General features: G+C 36.5%; 1 protein-coding gene across 7 annotated transcripts in view; it reads left to right on the top strand.

Moving 5' to 3' along the window:
• The first annotated feature begins 389 nt into the window (after positions 1-389).
• The window catches only part of FIGN (fidgetin, microtubule severing factor), a 138,105-nt gene continuing 113,137 nt past the window's right edge, over positions 390-25,357 (top strand). For 2 of the 7 annotated variants that reach the window (XR_007517838.1, XM_049887316.1), the window contains exons 1-2: positions 395-937; positions 1,715-1,884. Coding sequence is in view for 3 of the 7 variants with exons in the window: in XM_049887316.1 (XP_049743273.1) it covers positions 1,860-1,884 (25 nt within the window). In the remaining 4 variants the exon portion in view is untranslated. The other 5 variants (XR_007517836.1, XR_007517837.1, XM_049887318.1 and 2 more) reach the window with 5 other exon arrangements.

Here is a 25,357-nt window from a genome sequence, read left to right as displayed (position 1 = left end):
GCTTGGGGGCCCAGGGGAGAGTGTGGGTGAGGTTCCGTTTCTCAGGGCCAGACCTTGTCCTGTTCTTGGTGTCCTGGGGGGGTGAGGACCGGTGGAAGGGCCCCAGCTGTCGAGAGGGCCGGGAGTGGGCAGAGAGGGGCCCGCGGGCCTAGGAGCCGCGGAGCCCTATCCGGGGCCCTCCAACGCTGGCTGGGGCGCTCCAGGTCCGGCCGGTCACGCGTGGGAAAGCAAGGTCCCTTCCCCCCAAGGCACTGCTCCTGCTTCCCGGGGTTGGGCGGCCCGAGTGTGCGGCCGAGGAGAGCCTCAGGTCCCCGCGCGCGTAATCATGACCTCCGGGCCCCCTCCGGGCCGCGTGAGCGCGTTGGCGAGGCTGGGCGGCCGCCGCGGCCCCGGCCGTGTAACATGACCCGAGCGGCCGGCCGGCCAGCGCGGCGCAGCCATTGAGCCCTCCCTGCCCATGAATCTCTGGTGCGCCTCTAGCTCGCTCGCTCGCTCGCCTCCCGCCTCCCTTTCTCCCCCTCCAGCTCCGCGGGCTCCGTGCGCCTCTCCCTCTCCCTCCCGGTACTCCCGCTGCCGGTCTCTCTCCACTGCCCGCCTCTCGCCACTGCCTCCCGTCTGCTCTCCCTCACGGCAGCCTCTGTCTCTCTCTCCGTCTCTCCTTTGAAAACTGATCTTTGGCTCTTAGTGTGAAAGTGATTTGAATTTGGCTCGGCGGCGCTCTGCGCCTGCGCCCAGCCTCTGGCATGCTGGCTCCTTGCAAGCAGCTGTTTTGGGTTTGAAATTCCAACATGGCAGAGGCTGCAGTCCGTCTTCCCTTCAAAAACTTGGAATGATTTCAAATCATAGGCACCTTCACTTAACCCGAGCTTCCATTCATCAGCAAACACATCGGATCGATGCTACGCTAACCTATCGGGTTCTCGCTCCGCGCGTTCAGGTAAGAAGAGCTTCGTAGTTTCCTATCATCTGTTTAAATTTGTTTTTGTTTTTGTTTGTTTCATTTTTTAAAGAACATAAATAGTACCGAGACCTGTAGTAAAAACAGATCTTCCAGTTTTGCCGTAAATAGTAAACTTAATTTGCACTCGTATCTATTCTGTACGCCAACCTGCTGTATAATTTCTCTGTACAAAGTAGCCCTGAAACGTAATGCATATTTCTGCTGTTTTAATCATTGTAACAATAGTATGAGATTAAGAGTTCGCGATTGCAAGAATCTCGTTTTCCGTTATATTGGGCTTTCTTATTACTATCTTTTTACTTAAAATAAGAAATAAATAAATAAAGCAGAGGCACAGGGTGGGGCTAGACTTTCTTCGGGAACTAACTTCTAAGTAAATAAGAAGTGTAAATAAGAATCTTGCACACACACAAAAAGTTGAGGTTAAATTACAATCTCGTGGCTGGGGGAACGTGAAAATGTCAGAAGATCGGTTGCAGAAAAATGTAAGCACATCATCTTGGAGGGGGTACAGCGTGGTGGGCGTATTGTTGGCAAGGAACGGGAGAGAAAGATGTATAATTTAATGGTATATACAATCCACTGATCCTATTACCGTCCTCCCCGGAGCTCTTGTTAGTTTCAATGGGAGTGAGTGAAATTGACATGGACTTGCATTCCTGGTCATGTGCTTTTTTTCCTTTCTTTCTTCTCTTGTGATCTGAGATCCCCTTTTTGTTGATGTTGCTTTCCCCCTTAATTATATGCATGTAGGTTAAATGAATACCTGACGAAAGGGCCCACGTTTCAAGGCAGTGACATTTGATAGCTGAGAGGAAAAGTGGCTTTAATGAAAAGCAACCTTTGGAATTCCTGCTTGTGAGAAATCCAATTCAGCTTTTTGTGCTGCCAGCAAGAAATGATCAGTAGCACCAGTGTTTATGGTATGTCAGTTTTGGAATTTACTTCCTTTGCATCTAAATAGGGAAGACAAATTAAATAGCATGATAAAACCACCGAAGATTCTGCCTGGGAAACAGATGTTCATGATATATAATTGCTTTAAAATATATATATATCTATTTATCTATTTATCTATATCTTACTCTGTCACAGTGCTTTTTTGCTCTTGCAATTACTTGTTTATATATTTCAGTTTTGACTAATATATTACTTGAGTCCACTTTTATGGGTTTTAGCTGTAATCCTGAAGTTGCCTGTTACTAGTAATGTACTATATAACTGCTGGAGTCAAATGGTATGTAAATTAGTCAAACTCTGTGTGGGTTTTTCTTTGAGGGGGGTTGGGTGGAGGGAGGACAGGGAGAGAGTGTGAGGAAAGAGCGCTTACTAATGAAAGCATATATATATGTACACACACAAACTGGAGAGAAATTTTTTTTTTTTTTTAAATATATTGCAGTTTGAGTATCTGCTCTCTCAATAATTACTTTGTGGAGTAATCATTTCTTCTGAGTGTGGATTTTCGGGTGAGTGAGTAAAGGGGTATCTTTCACATGAAAATAAAATGTGTATTTTGATTGCTTAAAGTCCTTAGTGTCTCTTTTAAGAACAGTTATAGTTCGTTGTATTTTTTTTCTTTTGCTATCCACTTGTCTGCCTGTCAGTGCTTTTTACTTTTAACCTGTGACAGAATTAAATAATCAGGCACTGAAATTGACTTTGTTTGAAATTGCTCTTTCCTCTGTCTTTACAAAAATTAAAAAACAATGTCAGATAAATGGAATGAGAGGCGGTTTTCAATAGCTCTTGTGGCCATGCAGTGTGTACACTTTGTGATATTCAATTAAGACTAAGAGGGAACAACAACAACAAAAAAGATGTTAAAGTATTTTGCATAACCAAAGGATATGTCCACTTTAAGCTGGATTGTTGTTACATTTATCCCACCACCAGGAACTCACTCTTGAAAAGAGAGAGAGAGGGAGAGAAAAGATACGAAAGAAATAACAGTGAGGCAAAGCTGCTAGGGGTCTGTAGTGTGACTGTGGTCACTGCTCTCTCAACACAAATGTGAATGCCAGGAAAGGGACTACAAGAGCCGCTGTGCGACATACTCTTCTGGTTGGACTCTGGTGACTATTGACCTAAACACACACCACTCTTACACGATAGGGAGGATTTGATTGAATTTTGCATTTGGAACTTGTTGACTTTGAAGCGATCAATAAGAAGACTGTTTATTTTAGATGCACATAATTTGCCCTGAGAAATGTTTTAAGGAGGAGAGAGCGAGCACAGCTTTTTTCCCCCGGAGCTGTTGGAGCGAATGGGATTGCCAGATGGGCGATTTCCCTCTGTGATGTTAAAGCTGTAATATATATTCAGAGCAGATTGGGCTGCTGCCTGTGATGAGGAGGATATTACATTTATAAATTTTAAATCGGAGCTCGGACAATGTGCTGAGAGCAGAAATTGGATGGTTCGACTGTTCACCGTATTGATACTTAAATGTGATTTCTGAATAGTAGTAATAATAATCATTACAGTAATATGGAAAAAACAAAAAAAAATGTTGGTTTAGGCAATCATATAATTCATGACATTTAGCCACAGATTTAAGTGTGTAAATTGCCCCCCTTCCCCAAATCTTTGCTTACTATTAAATAATAGCCCCATAATTTATTTCCCTGTGTGTTTAAATGCCCGGTGTGCAAATGAGACCTTCACTTAGAAGCCTTGTTATTATACGCTAGCATTGTGGGAGGGGGGAAGTTTAAATACATATAAAAAGTAGACACTTAGGTATATATTAAGTAGCATTAGTCACTCCTACTTTGTAATTCTACTATTCTGATTATTTCTAGATTTTGTTTGTCTCCAATGTGTGGCCTAAAGGAATCAGCTACAAGCCTAAAAGGCTGGAAAGTGGCAAGTGCTCACACTCCAGCAGCTCTGCTGTTGCAAATTAAAAGTGTGTTGTGGTCAGGAAATGAAAGCTACAATGTCTCTTTTGAACAAGTCGTTTATCAAGAGAAACATCTATCAGGGACTGCCTTGTCACATTGATCCTCTAAAAGTTAGGTCTGAGGTGGAAACTGCTTTGATGTTTTTGATCCTAAATTTAATACAACAGAAAAAAAAAAAAAAAAGGGGTATTTTGACCAGTATAGATTAAAAAAAAAAAAAAAAAAAGTTTCCTGGAACCAACAAGATCTGTTTATTACTGTTGTACTGTGTGTGAAGTTTTTTGTACTATGTGTGACCTAACAGTTGAAGGGGAAATCCTAGACTTTATAAATTGATGGTTGCTTTAAGTATGTATACTTACAATAAATCCAGTTATGGCTCGATTCATGGCTCACATGAAAATTTTGAAATCAGATAGTTTTAAAGGGTGGATTGTTTTGAAAAAGTGCTTTGGGAGAATATGCAAAGTCAGAGCTTTTCATTCATTCAAATTTTAGACTTTGCCTCTTCCCTTGTCCCTCTCTTTAAGTCCTTTTATTCCTATTTACTTTCTCCACTATATTTGTGACAAGTTAGCTTTCACTTGGGAAAGAAACATATTTTTTTTTTCTATAACATGCTTGGACACATCATCTCTATTGTTTATTAATTGTGCATGTGGGTGGTGATCAATATGTACCACATAGACTTTCAGAATTTCCGCTTAAAAATGTAGATATTAGATTAAACATGCCATGTCTTCTTGAATACTGAATATTTTACATACATTACTCAGAATTTAAAAGGTATTGTTAAGAGAATTTCCAAGTTAAAAAAAAATTGTAAAAGCAGGTAGAAGCAGCCTGTTTCAGTTTTTTGAGGCTAAAATATGAGAGAAGTGTTCCTTTTTTGAAACAGAGTTTTTGGATAATTTGGCTTATGCTGCTGGTGGCTACTTGTTATTTCATGTGGGCTTATCAGCAAATAGGCAGGGGAGAGCATGGTGGGAGTTTTGGGAAGTGTAATACTTGTTAATTAATCATGTCTGAAATAAAAGAATCATAGCAGGGTAATAAAGTCTCATTGTTATTTTCCTGGAAGAGGGTAAGACTTCTGTTTGGAAGTTGTATGTGTGAGTTGACTTGCTTTTCTCCTCTCTGAAAGACAGTTTATAGGGTTTATTTGGAATTATTTCAAGTAACATCCTTAAAAAAAAACTATTTTTCTTTTTCCTGACTCTACCAAATCAGTGAGATTCTTCAAACTGTATCTGATATCTTCTGAGTGAAAACATAGGGTTTTTGTCTTTAGTCATATTTAAGACTCATGTAGCTGAGTTTTCAGAAAATCTGTTTTTATTCATTTTTAGGGAGGAACTTTAAAAACCTTTTTATAAGCATGTACTTCTGGTAGACATATGAGAGAGCAGAAATTGCATTAATTAGTTTTAGATAATACAAGAATATGACCAGAGGGTAGAAAAGAAATAGAGGTTCCAAGAATGTATAGAGACAATATGTATTATTACTTGGCATTTCTAAGAGAGTTTAGAATATTAGCCACCTGAAAAGACAAATTAGTAATATCATTACAGGTAAATTCATTTTTTTCCCTGAGCTTCAGGGCGTCACCTTTTAGAATTTCATATCTTGGTTAGTTTACGCAGGAGGATAAATCATGAAAGTTTGAGTGGCTACAACATTTTTCAGGATTTTCATCTCAAGGTGAAGACGACTATGTTAATGCCTCTCTGTTTTTGTCTGTGTGAGTGTTTGCATGGCTTGAATGATTGCCTAATTAAGTAATCAGTTTTAATGGTCCAAAATCAGCAGAATTGCTAGGTGTATTTGAAACAATTGCAGGCTTTTATGTTTTGAACTTTCTAGCTTGTTCCTAGAGCCTTGGCGTAATAGAAATGTTTGTTGTTTTGCCTTTCATCAGTATATTCTTCAGTACAAATTTCATTTACTATGCTTACAAAGTACCACATTTATTGTAGAGTGAATAAATTCTATTGCCAGGATTTTAAATTGATTTATACATTTTTGATTGGGAGAAATTGTTCTGCAGGCATTTGTGCAAAATATTGACTTTTGCTACAGATCAATAAGACTTGATTAATCAGCATATCTGCTTTTTTCCTTAAGTCATTGATAAACCAGAATAAACAAATGAACAGAAAACAATGCATTAAAAAAAAAAAAAAAAACAAAAACTTCATACAATTGTCCCTTTCTTCTGGCATATACAAGAGCTAATGTTTTATTAAAAGCAACTGAATTTAGAAATTATTTTTGGTAACCACTTGGAAGACTGCAAGTCTGAAAATTGTTCCACCTTTCAGTTAACACAGACAGACACACAGATTATAACTTTTTTTGGGGGGGGGGTCTATTAAAAAGGAAAGATTTTTTTTTGAAAGTCTGTAAGTAAGTGCCTATTTGGCAAGTGCTTTTCCTAGCTGAATTTTGTGATTATGTTCCCTTTTCCTAAATCTGAATTTTATCATTTTGGCATTCATTGTTTCATTTAACTTCTGTTAGAAATTTCAAGCTTAAGCATCAGCTGCTTTGACATGATTGCTAATTACTGCTCCTTTTGATATTTTTAACGTTATAACTTAAATGGCAATTTTGTTTGTGGGATGCTTACTAAAACAAATGTAGATTGTAGAAATAAGAGTTAGACAGAAATATGGTGAGAATAAATTGTACTGATAAGTTTGAAGCAAATCCAAAGCAGGTGGGTTTGCTAAATTTTCTTAGGGCAGTCCCACAGATGCCTGCCCTGGAACTCTGCATCAGTATAGCACATTCTGTCCGGAACCTGTTGACGATAGTGGCTTTAGTTAGAAAACTGATGAGGCAGAAAAGATGGATGACCAGAAACCATCAAAACATGAGATATCATATGGAATTTTCTGTTAATAATATTTATGTATTTTATGCTACGAATCTGCTTGTTGTCTTATTTGTATATCGACACTTTGCTTAACATTGCATATGGTGGGCTGTTGTTTCTGGGTATCTTAAAAAAAAAAAATTAGAAGTAGTAAATTCAAAGAATTTCAATTCAGATGTATTTATGTTAAATATATGTATAAAAGGATATGCTTGCTTATATTTAAGCTATTATGACTTTCAGAAAGCATTTATACTATCGCTGCTTCCAATCATTTTTGAAACTGCTGCATCTTAAAAGTAGGGTATTTGATTTATTATATGAGTCCCAAGGTTAAAGTTTTCTTACCCTGCAATCCAGATTAAGTAGTTTAAGTTTTAATGGGAGAAATATTTTTTAGAAAGTTTTTTTTAAATCTGTGACAATTTGCTTCTTAAGATTTTGTTCTCATTTTCCTATGATGAGCAAATTTTATTAAAACAAGTATTAGTGACGTATTACTAAAAAAAAAAAAAAAAGGTTTTCTTTTTTGCAGAATGCACAATGTAAAATATCTGTTAAATGTTTTTCTCAATAGCTTAATGTTGAAAATACCTTTACTCAGTTCCTTTCCTGTGAGTTTTGATACCTACTGGATTTATATATTTATTCCATTCTACTTGTGGGTATATTGCTGACAAGAGAACAGAAGCTGCATTTTACTCCACCTCCCCCAGCAAGAAAAAATCTGATTTTGTTTTTCCCAACTTAACTAATGTTTGCTTCATTGGATGCAACTGGATGCTTTTTTAAAAAACTGATAATTACATGCCATATACATGTGACAGTAAACTCACCTGAGAATTGGTGACCTTTACTTTCATACTTTGACTCAGAAGAAAATATTTTTCATGAAAACAGTAACATACAAAATAAAATTTAAGAAGTTGTACTTTGTAAAGTCATGGCTTTCTATATGTTGCTGTAAACTTTTTGCGCTTCTTTTGACTTGTTGTCCTCACTGTCAACAAACATTGTTACCTTCACCCAGGACCAGCTACATAATTTATGGAGCTCAGTACCAAATGAAAGTGTGGGGTTCCTTGTTCAAAAATTATAAAGAATTTCAAGACAGCCAGAGCAGAGTATTAAACCCAGCGCAGGGCCCTTCTGTGTGTGAGGCCCCGTGCAACTGCACAGATTGCACGGCAACGAAGCCGGCCCTGCCTTCACCACCCACAAACTTTCATCAAGGGCCTGCTTTGTGTAAGTCATTGGTTTCCCACTTGAAGACTGACTACTCCACAATTATTCCATGTGCCTCTACCTAAAAAGATAGAAGTTGAGTGAGAATTGATGGAAAAATACGCCATTAGGAATCTTCTGTTCTTTCTGTATAAATGAACTGGTACCTGAAATATTTGCTTTTTATTTTATGTAGCCCTTTTCCTGATATATGCTCCGATATATCACATGAATTTTTATGCAGTTATTCTTTTACATTCATTTTTAATTGTTTGCATGCAGATGCATACTTAAATGGCTATTCTCTAAGCATAGAATAATTGGGGTGAGAGGATTTTGGTGAGATTCGTAAAAAGTAGTAAGAACTTGAGAGGTTCTCTGCTGCCATGCACCACCACTACCCCTCCTAAGGTCCAGGTACAAGTAAAATTAGTATTTTTAATCTAGCGAATTCTGGCCATTAAAAAATAAAATCACAATTCATTGCATGATAGTCATAGAGGAGGGGCAAACACAAAAATAATAGTATTAATATTTTGATGGTTAGGAAGTGGCACTGTATCTATATAAATATGTGGTGACAGCTGTGTTAGAGATGAAAAGTAACTCTTTTATTCAGTAACATTAACCTTTCAGTATGTTATATTAACAGTGTGAACTTGGTTTCTTAACTAGTATTACAATAACCTCCCTCCCCCTAAATATTAAGTATAGTTACCATCTGGGACTCCTTTCCCTCTTTGAGTATTCTGTATTGAGGGGTGGATGAAACATTTACATTGTTGTTTCCCAAGGTACTTCTCGTTTGGATCAAGCGTCATATTAAGTATACCTAAAACTAAAATTTGAAGTCAAGTGGCTTTTTCAAATCAAAACTGAGACATGTTGAAATGTCCAGCAAGTATGGATCTGAGTGCACTTGAAGTTACACAATTTATTTTCAAAAGATGTTTCTTACATCAGATGACTCTGCCAAGAAGGGAAATATCAAAGAGCTTGGAAAAGTAACTATTCTTTTCATGTAATCCAAGACTTGGGGAGGGTGGGGGGGAGGAACTTTAAAGATATTTCTGAGGAAGAAAAAAAAAATTGAGCCTAGTTGAATGCCTAGTTATACTTTGTGGGCAGAAATACTATATACGGGGCCTACTAAGGAAAAAAAAAAAAAACAACTTTGCCCTGTGTAATAACAAGGCATTGCTCTCTCGATTGATAGGAACTTTAATGAAAGGAAGCTTGGAAATAACTATTATAACAGGGTCCCATTTGATTATAAATTAACCCCACAGCTTATGATACTTTTGCATTAAAAGTATTAGCATACTGTAAACTTGAAATATTTTAATGGGTAGTTCACCACAATGCAGACTTTTAAACGTTGTGTTGTGTAATCTGTCTACAAATTCTGTAGTATAATTTCAGTTGGGATCCTTTCTTCTTGTGTTATTCCTTTCCCTTAGTATGTTGTATTTTCATATTAAATATTTGGTTTTAAAAAGGATTAAACCAGGAATTGAGGTAAATATATGGCAATATAGTACATTGCTATGCCAAAAATAGTTTTATTTCCCTTCTACTTACATCTCTTTCCATTTCAGTTTGAAGTTAAGATTGTAAACTATTTCTCTTAGATCATATACCTGAATGATGCTAAATTATTATTCATAATTAGGTATGATTCACTTATTTGAATTTTGCTGATAATTCTAAATAAAAAGATTCTTTAAGGCTGAAGACATCATCATTACTATCTCCCTGTTAAAATCAAACAAATGCCATTACATAAACAGAGTATTATCATTATTTAAGTTTAATAGTTAATACTTTTAAGTGTATGGCTAAACAGATGAGGATAGGGCGCCTTTAATGTTTGCAAACTTTAAGTGATTTTGCTAAATTTTACTACTAGAAATTACATGGCTCCAGAGGAATATTTTAAATAAAAAACTACAGTTTTGATTATCTAAATGGCATATGCTGTTGCATCGTGCATGTGCATAGATACATTCCTTTGCGAAGGTATCGATGTCAGGGACACTTTTGGTATTGCTGTATGAGTAATTAGGTTAACGGGGTTAGTTAGAAAATGTATTCTTTCCTGGAAAATGAAAAATTACATTCAAGCAGAGGTAAAAGAAAAAGAACATATTCATGACTGTAAGTACTTAAAAAGATATTTTATGAGTCATTTTTAAGGAATAATACTCAGTATGTAACTTGTTAAGAATAATAGCCATTTTTACTTTTTAAAGCACGTTTATATTAAAACTGACTTTCCGCTCATGAGTCACAAATCTGGAGTCAATTTTAAGCCCAACTTACAAAAAATGTGGGTCTTTTCCCCCTGCCCCCACCGTGGTATCCTTCACCAATAGTGTTGGGGCAGAGTTCTCCTTTAAAGTGAGATTTTCATTTGCATTATCCAGATTAAGCAACATGTTGGAGGGAGAATACTGATACGACACAAATGTAGACATGGAACCTCAAGTGGCCTGATTCCTTGTCTGACAAACAGGAAGGAAGAAATATCACCAGCTTTGGAATTTTTTTAGTCTTACATGAGCAATGCCTAGTCTTTTGCAGGAAGATTTTAAACATAATATGAATATGAGAAACGCTCCTTAATTGGAAAAATATGTTTTATGTAATTTTAAGAGTATCACCTACCATCAATATGGATTTACTGATATATGGTAAGACACTAGCACTAAAGAATTCAGAAATAGATAATTATACTGAGCTGGTGTCTCTCTAGAAAGAGAAAAATTTAGTACTCATGCAAAATCCTTTTCCCGCCCCCTTTTTGAACATGATTGAGTTAACTTTCTGTCACTGACATCCAATTAGTATTGGGAAAAAAATCTATTATGGGAAGTTCTTTATTATGCTTCATTTTTTTCAATGTCTGTCAATGAGTGCATACAATGCATTAATGCTTATCTTGTTTGTTTTTAATTTTTGTTTTGTTTTATTTTAGCATCAAGGTAAAAAGACCTTGCAGTGAAACTATTTTGTACTGTTTATTTTTAAAGATACCCAATTAGCATGTGGTAGAGGTTTGTTTATAATGTCAGACAAAAACCCACAATTTTACCCCAACGTAATTATATTTCCTTGAAATCTACCCTATTTTAATAAAATGCCACTATCACTAAGCTGTTGTCTGGGAGGTGCTGCTGGTGTAAAATTATATTGAACATGTGTACCTAAATGTACATTTGTCATATTTTTCTGTGTTTCTAACAGCCAACCCTGCAGGTATCCTTATGCATTGGGCCAAGGCAAAATGGTTTTCTTCCCATTTTGCTATTTGCAAACTACCCAGAACCTTGTGGTTTTATCCATCTTCGTGTGCTGGCTTCCAGTCTCACCCACACCTGTGAGCTGTTTTGAGGGGCTGGTAATTTTTTTTTTTTTTTTCGGTGTTTATCTGCAAGGCTGGTTATTACCTGATCATCTGGAAAATGAAATTTCACTTGAGCCACTGGAATATGATATTTAGATCATGAGGAGGTAGTTTGAATTAATTAAGAGAATATTAGGTTGTGGAGTAGGGGAAAAGTATAGCAGCATTTATTGGCATGGGCAAACTGCCCTTCTTGGCAAGAACAGTTATTAATAGGAAAGGGGGAAATAAGAGAAAAGAAATTACAGAAAGCTGTTGAGGTAAAGCTAAGCATAAGGACTGTTTTCAAGTAACTGTTGCTAAAAATGATACTGACAATCTTTTAAATTAAATCTTAATATAATTTTGTGAGAAAACTGATCCTTTATTATTAGTTAGTGACTAGTGTACCTTGAATAGTATGCAGCACTGAAACCTCAATAAATTATATTCTCCCTTTATAAAATGGCAGATTTTATATTCAAATCAGGAGTACATGGATTTGTGACCATCCAAGTTAAAAGAACTATTTTCCTTTTTCCTCCCCATGATTTGAAAAAGATGATTCATACTACTATTAGAATCTTTTCTCCCTCAAAATATTCAATTTGCTTAGGCTGAAACAAAATTATGGAAGAAAGTCCATTGAAGATTGGTATGTCTTTTTTGAGGTTTTGTGTGGAAATTAATGTATTTATTGCCATATCCTCAGTTTAAGCCATTTGAAGTAGATATATGTATGATTTGATTTTAGCAAAGTTTGGTGATAAATCTTGTATCTACTCTGTAAACATTGTTTTTTTTTTTTTTTTGTTAGGCGTCATCGAGTTCATTTTCAATTCATAGCAATCCATGTGACAGAGTAGAACTGCCCCATAGGGTTTTCTAGGCTGTAATCTTTACAGGAGCAGATAGCCAGATCTTTTTCCCCTGGGAGCTGCTGTGTGGGTTCAAACTGCCAACCTCTTGGTTAGCAGCAGAGGACTTAACTGTTGCACCACCAGGGCTCCCCTCTGTAAACACTACTTGTACCTTAATGAAGAAAAAAAAAAAAAAAGAAAAAGAAACAAAACCCAAAACCTTCTGATAATCTGTGCTCTTATCCCAGAAATTAAATGAAAATGTTCAAGTTCCCCAGGTGTTTCCGATATAAAGTGAGGATTGAGAACCATTTCCCTGAACCAAAAACTTTTATATCTCATGAGAACTTAAAATTTTCCCTTTTTAAAAAATATTTCCCTTCCTGGTCTGAAGTTATAGAAATAGAAATATCAATTGAGAATTGAATATACTAATTATATGTGCTAGAGATAGTCCACTGGCTGAAGTTCAACGACACTCTATGAAGACTCTTGAGAACGTTACTGCCACGATAGTAAGAGTACCTCAACAAAGTGAAAATGTGGAGAAAAGTGTCAGCAGAAGCTATAGTCTGTCGTATTTGTTACCTTGGGTAAGTCACTTAACCTTTCTGAGCTCACTTTACATTTTTATAAAGGGAGAGAGTTGATCCAAATGACGTGTAAGATTTCTGGTTGCATATAATCCATGACTGCTTGGTCATGGACTAGCAAGCTTAAGTAACTTGGAACCTTGCTAGTGGCTCATAAAAAAAATAAAAAAAGATTTTTGTTTCCCTTAAAGAAGCTCCAGAAATTGTCCTGGAAACAGTCAGAAAAGGACCATTTATCATTTTGCTGAACCCTTCGGAAGGGATGCTAACCATTCATTAAATGTACTTACTAATTGATTGCAAGCAAAAGTGTCAGTAATTCTAGTACCTCGAAAGTTGATGAGTACTAGTAAGCTACTGCTTTTTCCTTTTAAGTGATTTAAATAGACTGACAAGCAGATGAACTTAAACAGTAGTGGAATTAGGGATCTCAACTCCTTTTTTAAAAAAATACATGAATTATAAATCAGTATGAAAGTTGGATCTTTATCGAACTGAATACAATTCCCTCTTTCCATCTACTTTCTCAGCAACTAGTGTTTGTTCATCTCCTTTTTACTGCCTGGAATACTATACTCCACCTGTTGAAATCCTACCAGGACTTTTATATTCATTTCAAATGTTGCATCATCTAAGAATACTTCTATGAGCTACCCCAATTGGGATCCATTTTGACATCTACTTGATACTCCCTAGGCACTTCGTTAAAATCTCCTTTCCATCTTTTATCATGAGCTTTCTCCTTTTATAGATTGCTGGGCATTTGTGTTTCTCTTTTATGAAACAGAAAATTCCTTGAGAGCAGACCACGTCTAATTCATTTTTTACTTTTAATCTCCTCAACATGCTGTCCAGTGTAAGAGGTGTTCAATAAATATTTGGTGAATTGAATTGATAAAAGTGTGGGAGACTGTCACTGGTTAATCTTTTATTAATCTTCGTTTAAAAAAATTGAAAGATGCTTTTAAAAATAGTTAAAGAACAGATCTATTAAAACTGTGTATTTCCTTTTAAAAAATGAAAATTCTGTATTCTTCATGTAATTTAATTACCAAGGAAAGACTTTATAACCCTGAAAAATAGTTTTATAATTGTATATCTAAGAAGACGCTTAACGTCATTTATTCTGTTTTTCTGTCTCTGGGTAGGAAAGCATTTAAACTATTTTATAAAAACAGAATATCATAATACTATCTTTAAAGTCTTATAAAACACAAATCTGTGACCTATTTGATGATACCCGTTGCCATAGAGTTGATTCCGACTCATAGCGACTCTATAGGACAGAGTAGAACTGCCCCATAGGGTTTTCAAGAAGCATCTGGTGGATTCAAACTGCCAACCTTTTGGTTAGCAGCCAAGCTCTTAACCACTAAGCCACCAGGGCTCCTATTTGATAATCCACCCACTGTGGTGGAGTTGATTCCAACTAGAGCTACCCCATAGGGTTTCCAAGGCTATAAATCTCTATGGAAGCAGACTGCCACGTCTCTCTCCCAGGGAGTTGCTGTTGGTTTCCGACCGCAGACTTTTTGGTTAGCTAATCACTTTAACCACTGCACTACCAGAGCTACTTCCTGTTTGATGATAGACAGTAACAAATGGCATTGAACCACTATGCTGTACATATTTTTTCACATGTGTTTATAGTTAGAAAAACTTTGTTGTTGTTAGATGCCATCAAGTTGGTTCCAACTCATAGCAACTCTATGTACAACAGAAGGAAAGACTTCCTGGTCCTGTGTCATTTCCACTGTTACTGTGTTTGAGTACAGTGTTGACACCTCTGTGTTTGTCCATCTCGTTGAGGGTCTTCCTCTTTTTCGCTGACCCTCTACTCTACCAAGCATGATGTTCTTCTCTAGGGACTGGTCCGTCCCGATAACATGCCCAAAGTATGTGAGACAAAGCCTTGCCATTGTTGCCTCTAAGGAACATTCTGGCAGTCCATGGTATATTCAACAATCTTTTCTAGCACCATAATTCAAAGGCATCAGTTCTTCTTTGGACTTCTTTATTCATTGTCCAGCTTTTGCACGCATATGAGGCAGTTGAAAATACTATGGCTTGAGTCAGGTACACCTTAGTCCTCAAAGTGACATTTTTTGCTTTTAAACACTTTAAAGAGGTCTTTTGTGCAGATTTGCCCAATGCAATACATCATTTGATTTCTTGACTGCTGCTTCAGTGGGCGTTGATTGTGGATCCAAGTAAAATGAAAGCCTTGACACCTTCAATATTTTCTCCATTTATCATGATGCTACTTATCGCAGGAAAACTTAAGGGTACAGAATCACAAAATCTTAGTCTTGGAGACTTTCAGATCAAGTTCTTGCCATAATAGGGATGGTTGACAGTTATTCAGCCATTGGTTAAACATGAGAAATCAGTACCTCCTAAGGCATTTCTTCTATTTTGTTGTTTCTCCTGTGTACATAGGCAGAGTGGAAATATGTACCATGGCAGCATTCAAAACAGATTTCCTTGAGAACATGGTGTGATACTTAGGGTACTAAATGTGAGATGCAAACTGGTTGATCTACAACTGATGTGATAACTCTCTTTGACTCTGTAGTTTGTGAATATCTTTAACATTTTAACTGACACATTTTTGTTCTATATTTAGTGTCTGACATTATTAATTTATTTGTGCCAAATATTGTGTACTAAACAATTTAGCTGGGGTTACACCCAGTGACTCTTTCTTGCCTTTAGTTCGATTGCTTTACCATTTGGTTTTGTGTGTTGTGGAAGCGTCAGTTTCTTCCTCAAATCTGTCACTAATGGTACAATAAGTTGTACTGCAAAATTTTCCAAGGGAAATTCATTTTGACCAATTGTTTAAAATATAATGAGTTAGTCAAGAGTATTTTACAGGGTTTTTATTTTATTTTATATGTGTGTTTTGAACCTAAGATGTGTCAAAGAAAAGCACTTGTTCACATTGCTTCATGAAACAACCCAGAAAAAAACAAAGGCTCTATTGTCATTCCTTTGAAAAGCACAAGTTTACTAAGAAAACCTATAACCTTTGCCGAAAGCTCACACATTTTCTTCCAATTTGGGCTCTTTAGAGCTGAAAAGTTCTAGATGCTATCTTCCCACTTCATATTGAAATCTAGGTTGCTCTCCTACACTCTGTGTAGAAGAAAAATAACTGCAGTGCTGATTGTTGAACCTGGACTTTCACAAACTTGTGTCATTAAGTGAGCTACAATGAGCAAATCTGGCTTAGTTAATTGCATAAAAACATTGCATCTTCAACAGAGAGCTTCAGCCGTGAAGAAGGACAGTGCATTGTAGATAGAATAATAAAGATTGTGAAACGATATATGAAAAGTAGCAAAAACATTTTTGTAATTTGACTACAGCAGTGAAGGCCATGTGTTTAGTTCGTTCGTTAAATAGGCTTCTGTTTCTCTGCAAACCGTTCAGTAAACTTAAAGCAAATTAAAATTGATATTACATAAGTTAAACCATGAATTGTAAAGCCTTTTAATGGTAGCTTCACAACAACCAAACTAAATCAAGGGAAGATTTAAAAGATAAGGTCTTAAATTTGGCTTGGCTTATTATCAGGATTTTGTGGGGTTTTAAACTAAGTACATAAAAATATCCATGCAGATTCCTGACACCTAAAATGCCAGCCATTTTACCTTTAGTCCTTTCATGGAAGAAAACTGGGTAATTCCTCGAAGAGGTATTAATGTTAAGTTGGTGACCACAAAATCTGAGCCATGGATACAAGTCAATGGTCAACAGTTTATTTTGTTGTTGTCTTTTTTTTTTTTTTTCCTCATGTACATAGTTAATACCTGTCCGTAATTGAATTTTTGGCTAGGTCTGTACGTGGCAACTCTTGGAGAATATGAAACCATATTTATGCTCTTTGCTTAAAATATGAAGTAAAACAGAAAACTCTTTTAAGTGAATAAAACTACGTGTGTGTGTGTTTGTGTATTCAGTAGCTTTTTCCTTCTGAGTGATCCAGTTGGTAGTAGCACTGTACAGGCATCATGGAAGTGAGACAATTTAAATCTCTCTAGATTCTTAACTAAGTGGCTCAAGTTTGTCTGGAAGATGGTATTTGTCCCTTAGGGGTTAGGTTTTGTATGACCTTCAGTTGAAGACTCAGTAAATAAGATTTATGAGAAATTAATTGAAAATAGATATTGAGGTATAGGGTCACTATGAGTCGGAATGGATTTGATGGCAACGGGTTTGGTTTGCTTTTTTTTTTTTTTTGGTATTGAGGTATAGTTTACTCTAAAATGGCCTAAATATATATGATGTATGTGTATGAAAAGAATGGAATGGATTTTAATAGATTCTTTTGATTACAATAAAAACTAATTACAAACCATTTAAAATTGCTTTCATGATATGGTTGTTTACTTTGAAGAACTGACCACACCTTCTTTTAATACTCAGTCTTTGTCCAGGGTTTATACTTTAGTCATGTGTATGTCCTTGAAGAAATGTAGCATCTTTCACAAGATTTGGTACAAGTGAAATCAGATACCCGTTTTTATTGCAGAACAGAGCCTACAAATGTTTCTCTTTAAAGACGTTTTTAATAGAAACAGTAAGGTATAAATCATTTAAGCAATTACCTGGACATTGTGGAAATGGGGCTTGGCTTGTTCTGTAGCCCCAGATGTTTCCAGATTCCAGTAATAACCCGGCCCAGATATTTACAGCTTAATTTTCTGTGCATGTGCACTTGTCTGCAAATGGCTCCTATTTCCCATTTTCTGTTGGACAACTGGGCCACTTAGAGGTAAAGAAAGTGATTTCAGCTTGGGTGATGAAAAACATTAATGGTTATAAGTTGCTTCTAGAAACTTTGATCACTTAAAAAAAATAGAGAGATTAATTCTTAGAGGATTTTATGCTAAGAAATAAAATAAATCATTCAAATGGAATTTTCCCTTATGGATGGGGATTGGAGGAATAACCCACTTCCCCATTCCTCAAAATTGTATTTAGCTTTGATATACTATTGAGTAAAAGTGATTTTTTTTAAAAATGTGTCTTCTGGCACTGGTTAGGTTATCATGCAGGCTGCTAGTTTTCTTTGCATCACTATGCCACGTTTTTTTTTCTTCTTACTAGAAACCAAACAAATGGAAAATAATGATTGCTAACCATCTGCTGTGCAGAAATTTCACATATAGTAGTTAACTTTATTTTATAAAACAAGACCAAATGAGTGAATTATACTGTTGACAGTAAATAGCAACAAGCAGTAGAGCGTTCCTTTGGACAAAGCAGGAGCATAGCGAGCCAGCATTACATTATGGGAAGTCAGTTGGTTGGGCAGTGGGGCTGAGCACACAGGCATGTATGTGTGCATTACATATATGTGTGTGTGTATCTGTCTAGGTATGTGTATACAGATTCCATCCTTCTCCTTGATTCCATCCTCTCCCCATAATTCCAGTGAAGTAATTTACAGTAATGTAGATGCAAATAAATCAATCCAATCACGTCATCCGTCCTAAGCCTTTTTATTTGCTTAAAAAATAAAGTAAAAATTCATAAAGCTTTCCAGAGTAAAGATTTTCAAAAGTATGCAGGCTTCAGATCAGCATCATGGTTTCCTTAGCTGTCCATATTATAATGACTGTTTAGCTTTAAATCATTCTCTTCTCTTTTCCTCTGCCTAAAGAACACCTTAACTAGAAATCAGATTGAGTATATGTCCAAAAGATATTGATAGGTAATTATTGTTCATATACTTGCTATTGAAGTTTAGTTGCTGTATTGAGGGAAGACATATAATGGAATAGACCAAAGTAAAGTGGTTGCAAAGGATTTATTCAAATGAACCAGATAAGGCTAATTTTATAGGATGTCCATATAATCTAAAATCAATCTCTCTCTCTCTCTAATCAGTATATGTAGACACCCAAACCATACATATTCTCTGTCTTCTCTAACTTTCACTTATTTGATACTGGGATTTTGCCATACAGCAAGAAAAGTTGTTTAAAATGGGCAGTATATTGAGTTCAAAGGACCCATACAGTTCATAAATTCTCTGGTGTCTACTGGATTTTTCATCAGGGAGACTTCCAATAAAAATGATCTATTTTAGAAATAATATTGTTTAGTAGGTTGAAATGTGGTGTAATAAAATTAGACCTTCAGTCTTCTAAAGTTACTACTTAGATGGCACCCTTGGGATGGTAAAATGGCTGTATAAGCAGATGAATCAGACAGTTCCACTGATGGGTACATTTGTCAGTCTCTGTTACAGATATAATATATTCTTATATCTGTAATCCTGACACTGTTACATCCAAATGAAATCAACATGAGGTTGTCATCTTAAGCAAATATGTTAAGTGTTGTCTTTTGTGCTTTGGATTTGAAAGAAAGGGGCCCAGGGGAGGCAGCATCATGCAAATGGAACAAATCCCATTTCTTCTGAGCTGTGCTGTTTTTTCCCCTCCATGGCAGCTGGCTGTGTTATCTTTGTGTGTTTCTCTGAGTGCTGACAATTCTTTCAGTGATCTAAGTTAGGGCACATTAGAAAGTGGAAGCAGCTGTCTGTCGCTATACTGAGAGACGTGTTTGCTCTACTGCAAAGATGAAGGACCATGAATCCTTGACACACTCTCCCCCCCTCCCCCCTGTACTTTCCAACATGATCAACATTCAGACGCACAGATTGTCTGCTTGGACAGTTTTTTGTTCTGACTGACAGCATCTGGCATAGACAAATTTAAAAATACATAGCATGCCATGCTTGGAATTGGAACATCCCTTCTTTATTAATCTTCTCATTTAAACCTTCCATTTACATTTCAAGAAAGGTTACAGCTTGATATGGTTGAAACGTTGATTTTTAAATGAATTACCTTCTAGTGAAATGTCTTGAATGAGTACCAAGCAGCTAGTGTTCATTAAAAATTACACCCGATTAACACAGCCTTGAAAGCCTGAGAGGGAAGGGATTTCTTATTGTTTTAATCCACAATGCAATCCAGTGTTTACCTTTCTGGCACAAAGCGAATAGAAATGATGCCTGTACTCACACACACTTCTGATACTGAACACAACTATGATATCACCCTTAAGCCGACAAAATGCTTGGCCTTGTATAATCAGCTTTTTCTTCCCTCTAAAAAACCCCCAAAGGTGTTGAAAAAAAATTAAACATTACCAAAATATGCCTCTTTCAGATCCTCTCTCACTCTGTGTCCCACCCCTCCCCCACTCAAAAATACTGTGTCTCTTGCCCAAATCAGAAAAAAAGCTTCCTCAGTTTTCAGATGGAAAAGTGGCAGAAAACCCCTTTAGATTAAGCCCTCCCCCGACCCCAGGATGGCGGATATACATTTATTTGTCTGCATTACTTTTGTAATAAAACCTAACAGTGCAAATATTGCTCTTTTTCTCTGCCTCTCATCACCCCAGCACACACTCACGTTTCTTATCCATTCTCGGTTCCACAGCCAAGCTTAGCAACATGCTTGTCTAGCATTTATGTAAAAACAATATGAAAATTGGCCATATCAGTCAGTCTGTGGACTTTGAGTCCAGGAGTGGGGGGTGGGATTGGGGAGAGGAGAATCTTCCTTTTATCATACATTTTAGACTTTTCATATCACTGCAGATTTCAGCTATAACTACTCAGCTGCAAGTGTGGCTACATCAGTTCTGAGGGGTGCATGGAGGGAGGGGAGGTGCAGAATTATAATTAAAAAAAAACTGTTCAAATGCTGGGTAGTAAATATGTAAAGCAAGCACGCTGGTTAACCTAGAAAAATAGGCTGCAGAGAGAAGTTCAATTAACAGTTGTAAGCAGAAGAGGTGATGTATTTCTTCAGCACATGTAAGAGGTCACTTGCTTTAGGATAAATTTTTGACAAATTTCAGAGAGAAATAGATGCCGAAATAAAAATGAAAACAGATTACTGTTTCATAGCAAGGGCACATTTACATTCTTGAATGTGATAAGGGAAAAGTGACACATTTTTATCCTATGGTTTATATATTGTTACTTTTTAAATTTGCTAATTTATACATTGTAAATTTATTTGAATTGTTCATTTAAACAAAAGAATTCTTGGAAATTAACATTATGTTTGAATCTGGAGTCACTGTATCTTCCCACCTCTCCACCCACATTGAGCTCTATAAATTTAGGGTAGACACTATTTGGTTGCTGTTTTTTGTTTGTTTTTCAAGAAGCTAATGGTAGGGAATCAAATCTAAGTAGACCTAGTTCTAGTTGTTTGATTGCCAATAAATGTTTTATAATCAACATTTTAAATATAAATTACTGCATTTGCTATTTTCCATTTTGATTTTTGTTTTGTAATGACTAGTTTTTAAAGGTAGTGCCAATGTGAATCTGTAAGCAAACTGGGAATGGGTTAGAGTACACAATTCCCTCAGGGAAAAAGCCAGGTTTAGCAGTAATGCTTTTAATCTGGACTTGTAGAGGATTCAGGAGCATCCATAGATCTGCTCCAGTAATTACCATACCCCAAGTGGCACTGGAAGAGACATTTGCCTAAAAACTTGATGTCTTCATTACGCTGTTTACATTTTAATTAGAAACATGAAAATTACTGATTCATACAGACAACTATAGTTTAAGTGGTTTCATTCACCATCCAATAAATCATTTATAAAAAAAAAAAAACCCACAGTTGGCATAAATAGTTTACTAGGAATCATTCATGGGAATAATGTGTTGGCACTATAAACTGCTTAAAATATGTTTTTATTTTACCAGAGATAGAATTTGCATATAAATTAGAGAATGGCATTTTAAGTTGACAGTCATTTATGCAGGATACCACCCACATGCAAATACACATATGGGTGTTATGTGTATACTTTCTGAGTTTATAGGTTTTTGCAGTATCATGGATGTGGGTATATGTACTGAGCCTAGACCACCAGTTTTTAAAATGCATGTTCTCTTTTAAAGTCTGCTCAGAAATGCTGTGGGTATTCTAGATATGCATATCCACAACTGTGTCTTTTTATCTGTTGGGCAATATCCACTTGTAATAAGGAAAAATGTTTATTCCTTGTATGTCTGTGTCTCAAGAAGGAGTTGCTGTTTCATTTGCTCATTCATCCCCTCCTTTCTCCTTCTTACATTCTCCCCTAACTTTCGCATGCACCTGTCAGTGCTGCTGCTCTAAAACTGCTCCTGCTTGGAGCAGCTGGACTGAAGCAGGGTGGCTGTCAAGAGTCCATTCCTGAGTCAGCAGCACGTCCACTGCCTGAATCTTGCGACAGTCACTCATCCAGTTTTCCCCTCCTCAGGGGACAAGTGTCCTCCTCATCAGTGAGGAGAAATGACCCTTCTGTCTAGTATGCTGAAAATCCCCAGCCTCTCCACATCAGTGTGTGAGTTCAAATCCCCCTCCTGGAGGCAGGGCTGAGACTCTAGCTAATGACTCCGAGATACAGAGGGTCAGCGCACTGGTGATCTGGTGTACTGAGGCGTTGTGCAAGCCGAGTTGTATGTTTTTTCCCCATAAATGCAGGCTCCTCTCCTTCCTTTCCCCTCTCCTTCCCAAGCCCTTTATTTTAGATCAATATTATGCAAATGGAGCAGGAATATCCACAGACATTAAAGCCATTGTTCTTTTTACTATCTTTGTTAGAAAGTTACTGGCCGTGGCTTGAAGGAAGCACTTCTATAATGTTTTGTTTGTTGTTCTTTGGTTGAACAGAAGCATACAAAGAGTGAACATTTATATTATGTCACTGTATAGTTCACATTTTAGGCCCAGATGTTATAGGTAAAAAAGGATGTTTAAAAACCATGTAGGAAAAAGTCTATGCATAGGTGTTCAAGTTGAAATACTATGGCAGTCATCATTTTAAACTTTTGAATGTGAATGTATTATGTTGAAATCCCTGTTAACCGTGTGATGTGATTTCTGGGAATTAGAGGGAGTAAGATTAATTCTCATGAAGTAGCTTTAGATGATAAAATTTATGCCTCATTTCTGCATATATTGGTTTGCCTTTTTTTAAGCTCTAGAGAATTGTCAAAGTTTTAAGATGTTAATCAATTATTTTATGGAAAGTCACTAGGATCATTTCATAGTAATCAAGGTAATTAGGAAATCAGACTAGGTTAAGACCATTGTTAGTGCCTTGTGTTTACCAGGCAGAGTTCTTGAGCACCTTAGTTAGGATAATAGTCAATTCATGGGCGTATGCTCATTGGTTTGCTTTGCATTGCTTCTTTTTTTTTTTTTTGGTGGGGGGGAGAGGGGATAGGACACTTATTAGGTCTCTATACTTCCTAGATGTGATTAGACACAATAGTTGACATCTGTAAGGACAGAAACATGCTGTCTACTTGTATACATGGCGAAATTCTAATAGTTCTGTGCTGTCTGGTAAATCCTGTCTGCTTTATGCAGTGTGGCCTGAAACAGTTGTATGGTGAGGGAATGCTGGCTGTTGGCCAGCCATTGACTATGAAATCCTGGGTACCTGAGAGCTTATCAGTTCTTTTGCTTTGTAAAAGAAAAAGTGATGAAAATGTTGGTAAACTGCCATGAAGGTTTAAGGCTGCTGGAACAAGGAGCCGTGTAATCAGATTGGAAAATGGAGCTTGAGATTCTCTGCATGGAGAGCAGCCGTCTGTGGACCCCGTGAGCTGCTGTGCAAGTGCCCGAGCTGACCACTTTGTTAGCAAATCAGCTTGTTTGCTGCAGCAGCAGGGTGGAAAAGACCAGAGCTTGTGATGGTATGTAACGGAGGGAGAGCTCTTGCATGGCACAATCTAATCAGCTTGCAATTAGCTCAGCCTCTACAGTCACCTTCTTAATTTTCTTTTTCCCCCCTCTTTGTGTTAATACTGTGCACTTTAAACAATTAAGTAAGGGAAGTAATCCTTCAAGCAAATCAAAGCCATCCTTTAATTTTATCACCCTGCTGAAAAAGTATCAGGTGGTCCACTCACTGGTCTTCATCAGATGCTGGAAATTCCGGCTCACTGTAGCATAGAGAGGGGCTTTAACCAACTGATTTTTAGGATAATCTTTTAAATATCTTGGCAAGGGTGGGGAGAAAACGGTAGATCATTTAGTCTAGAATTGAAGTTAAAATTAATGTGAAGGTGGATTACAAGTGCCGTTTTATTTATTTATAGCAGTGCATCTACTTTATATTTTTAATAGCTAGAGGCAGGCATTGTGTGTGTGTGTGTGAGAGAGAGAGCTGCGTGTATGTATCTCATATATAAATTCTTTATGCTGCTGTTTATTTAGGCATTTCTATACAGCTTGTTTCGGAAGGCTCTGATAATTCCACTACTTCACCTTTTGTGAACTTGATTCACTGAGGTTTGAAAGAACAAGGATATCATTGCTGATCATATGTGTTACTTGTTAATCCTTTAAAATAAAATTCAGATCATGTGGGGGACGAGGTGAGAAGAGTGTAGGTTTGCAAAATTGGCGTAATAGTTTTATATGTTATTTTAATTCAAGGACAGTGACTTCTGCAATATTACTTAAACAAGATACCTGTTTATCTAAATAAAATAGCTAAGTCTACTAATAATGTTACTTAAGCTATCTTGCATCAGTTTTTCCTCTTCCAGAGTGCTTTTGATAAAATACGATTCATGTGCATGAATCTCTGACCAGATATGTTTTATTAGATGTTTGTCACGAGGTGGCAATGGGCATTATTTCATGACTGTTTACTTTAGAAAGTAGCACAGGGAATGATTATTAGAATTTGTGTTTAATGGTTATTAAGGAATTAATTAGAGTATTTTAAGTAGTTTTGCTCCAAAATAGTCAATTCCTTTCTGGGAGTTGTTTGTTTAATAAAAAAGTAAACATAGTCATAATATTATTGACATTCTACCTTATTTGAAATCTCTCCATGTTGTCAACCTAAGAATTTATTTGCCTTTATTTAAGGACATAATACTACTAATGAACTCTCTGTCTTATTTTTGCTTTCAACAAAAAAATCTTGCAGTTTATAACAGAACGTTAAATGGACTCAGCCTTATCATATTTAATGAACAATTCAAAAAGTTTAACTGTTCATGTATTAATGTGTGTGTAAAGGATAGCATGACTTCTTGTTTTTCTATTCTAATTTGATTATGTGTCTTAGATTTTGTATTCAGAGGAATGAATTCAGTTTGATAGAAAATGAGAGGAGTTAATGTAAGTGCACTTAAAATTAGGTAAGCTTCTAAGTTTGCCTTGGGGTTTTAACTGGTGTTGTATCAATGTGTCCCTTTTTGTGTGTTTTGAACTTTTTTGTTTTTAATTTGAAAAATAGATTAAAAGAAACATATATCACCTACACACATCTTATTCTGCAAAGATTCACTTTATATTCTTTTAGAGGACAAACTCCATTAGATATGCACTTACTGTATGTTGGATTGTAAATCTTACAATTTAATGGTAATTCAGTGAGCAGTTATTGCTTCAGTGGCCTTTTTTCTCTCTTTTTTGTCCCATCTCACTTGTGAAATAGGGTTACCCTTTACAAGTGTCACATCCATAGATTCATCTTTTGTACT

Source organism: Elephas maximus, chromosome 6 (genome assembly GCF_024166365.1).
Source record: "Elephas maximus indicus isolate mEleMax1 chromosome 6, mEleMax1 primary haplotype, whole genome shotgun sequence".
Taxonomy (NCBI): Eukaryota; Metazoa; Chordata; class Mammalia; order Proboscidea; family Elephantidae; genus Elephas; species Elephas maximus.
This window is presented reverse-complemented; position numbering and strand designations above follow the sequence as displayed.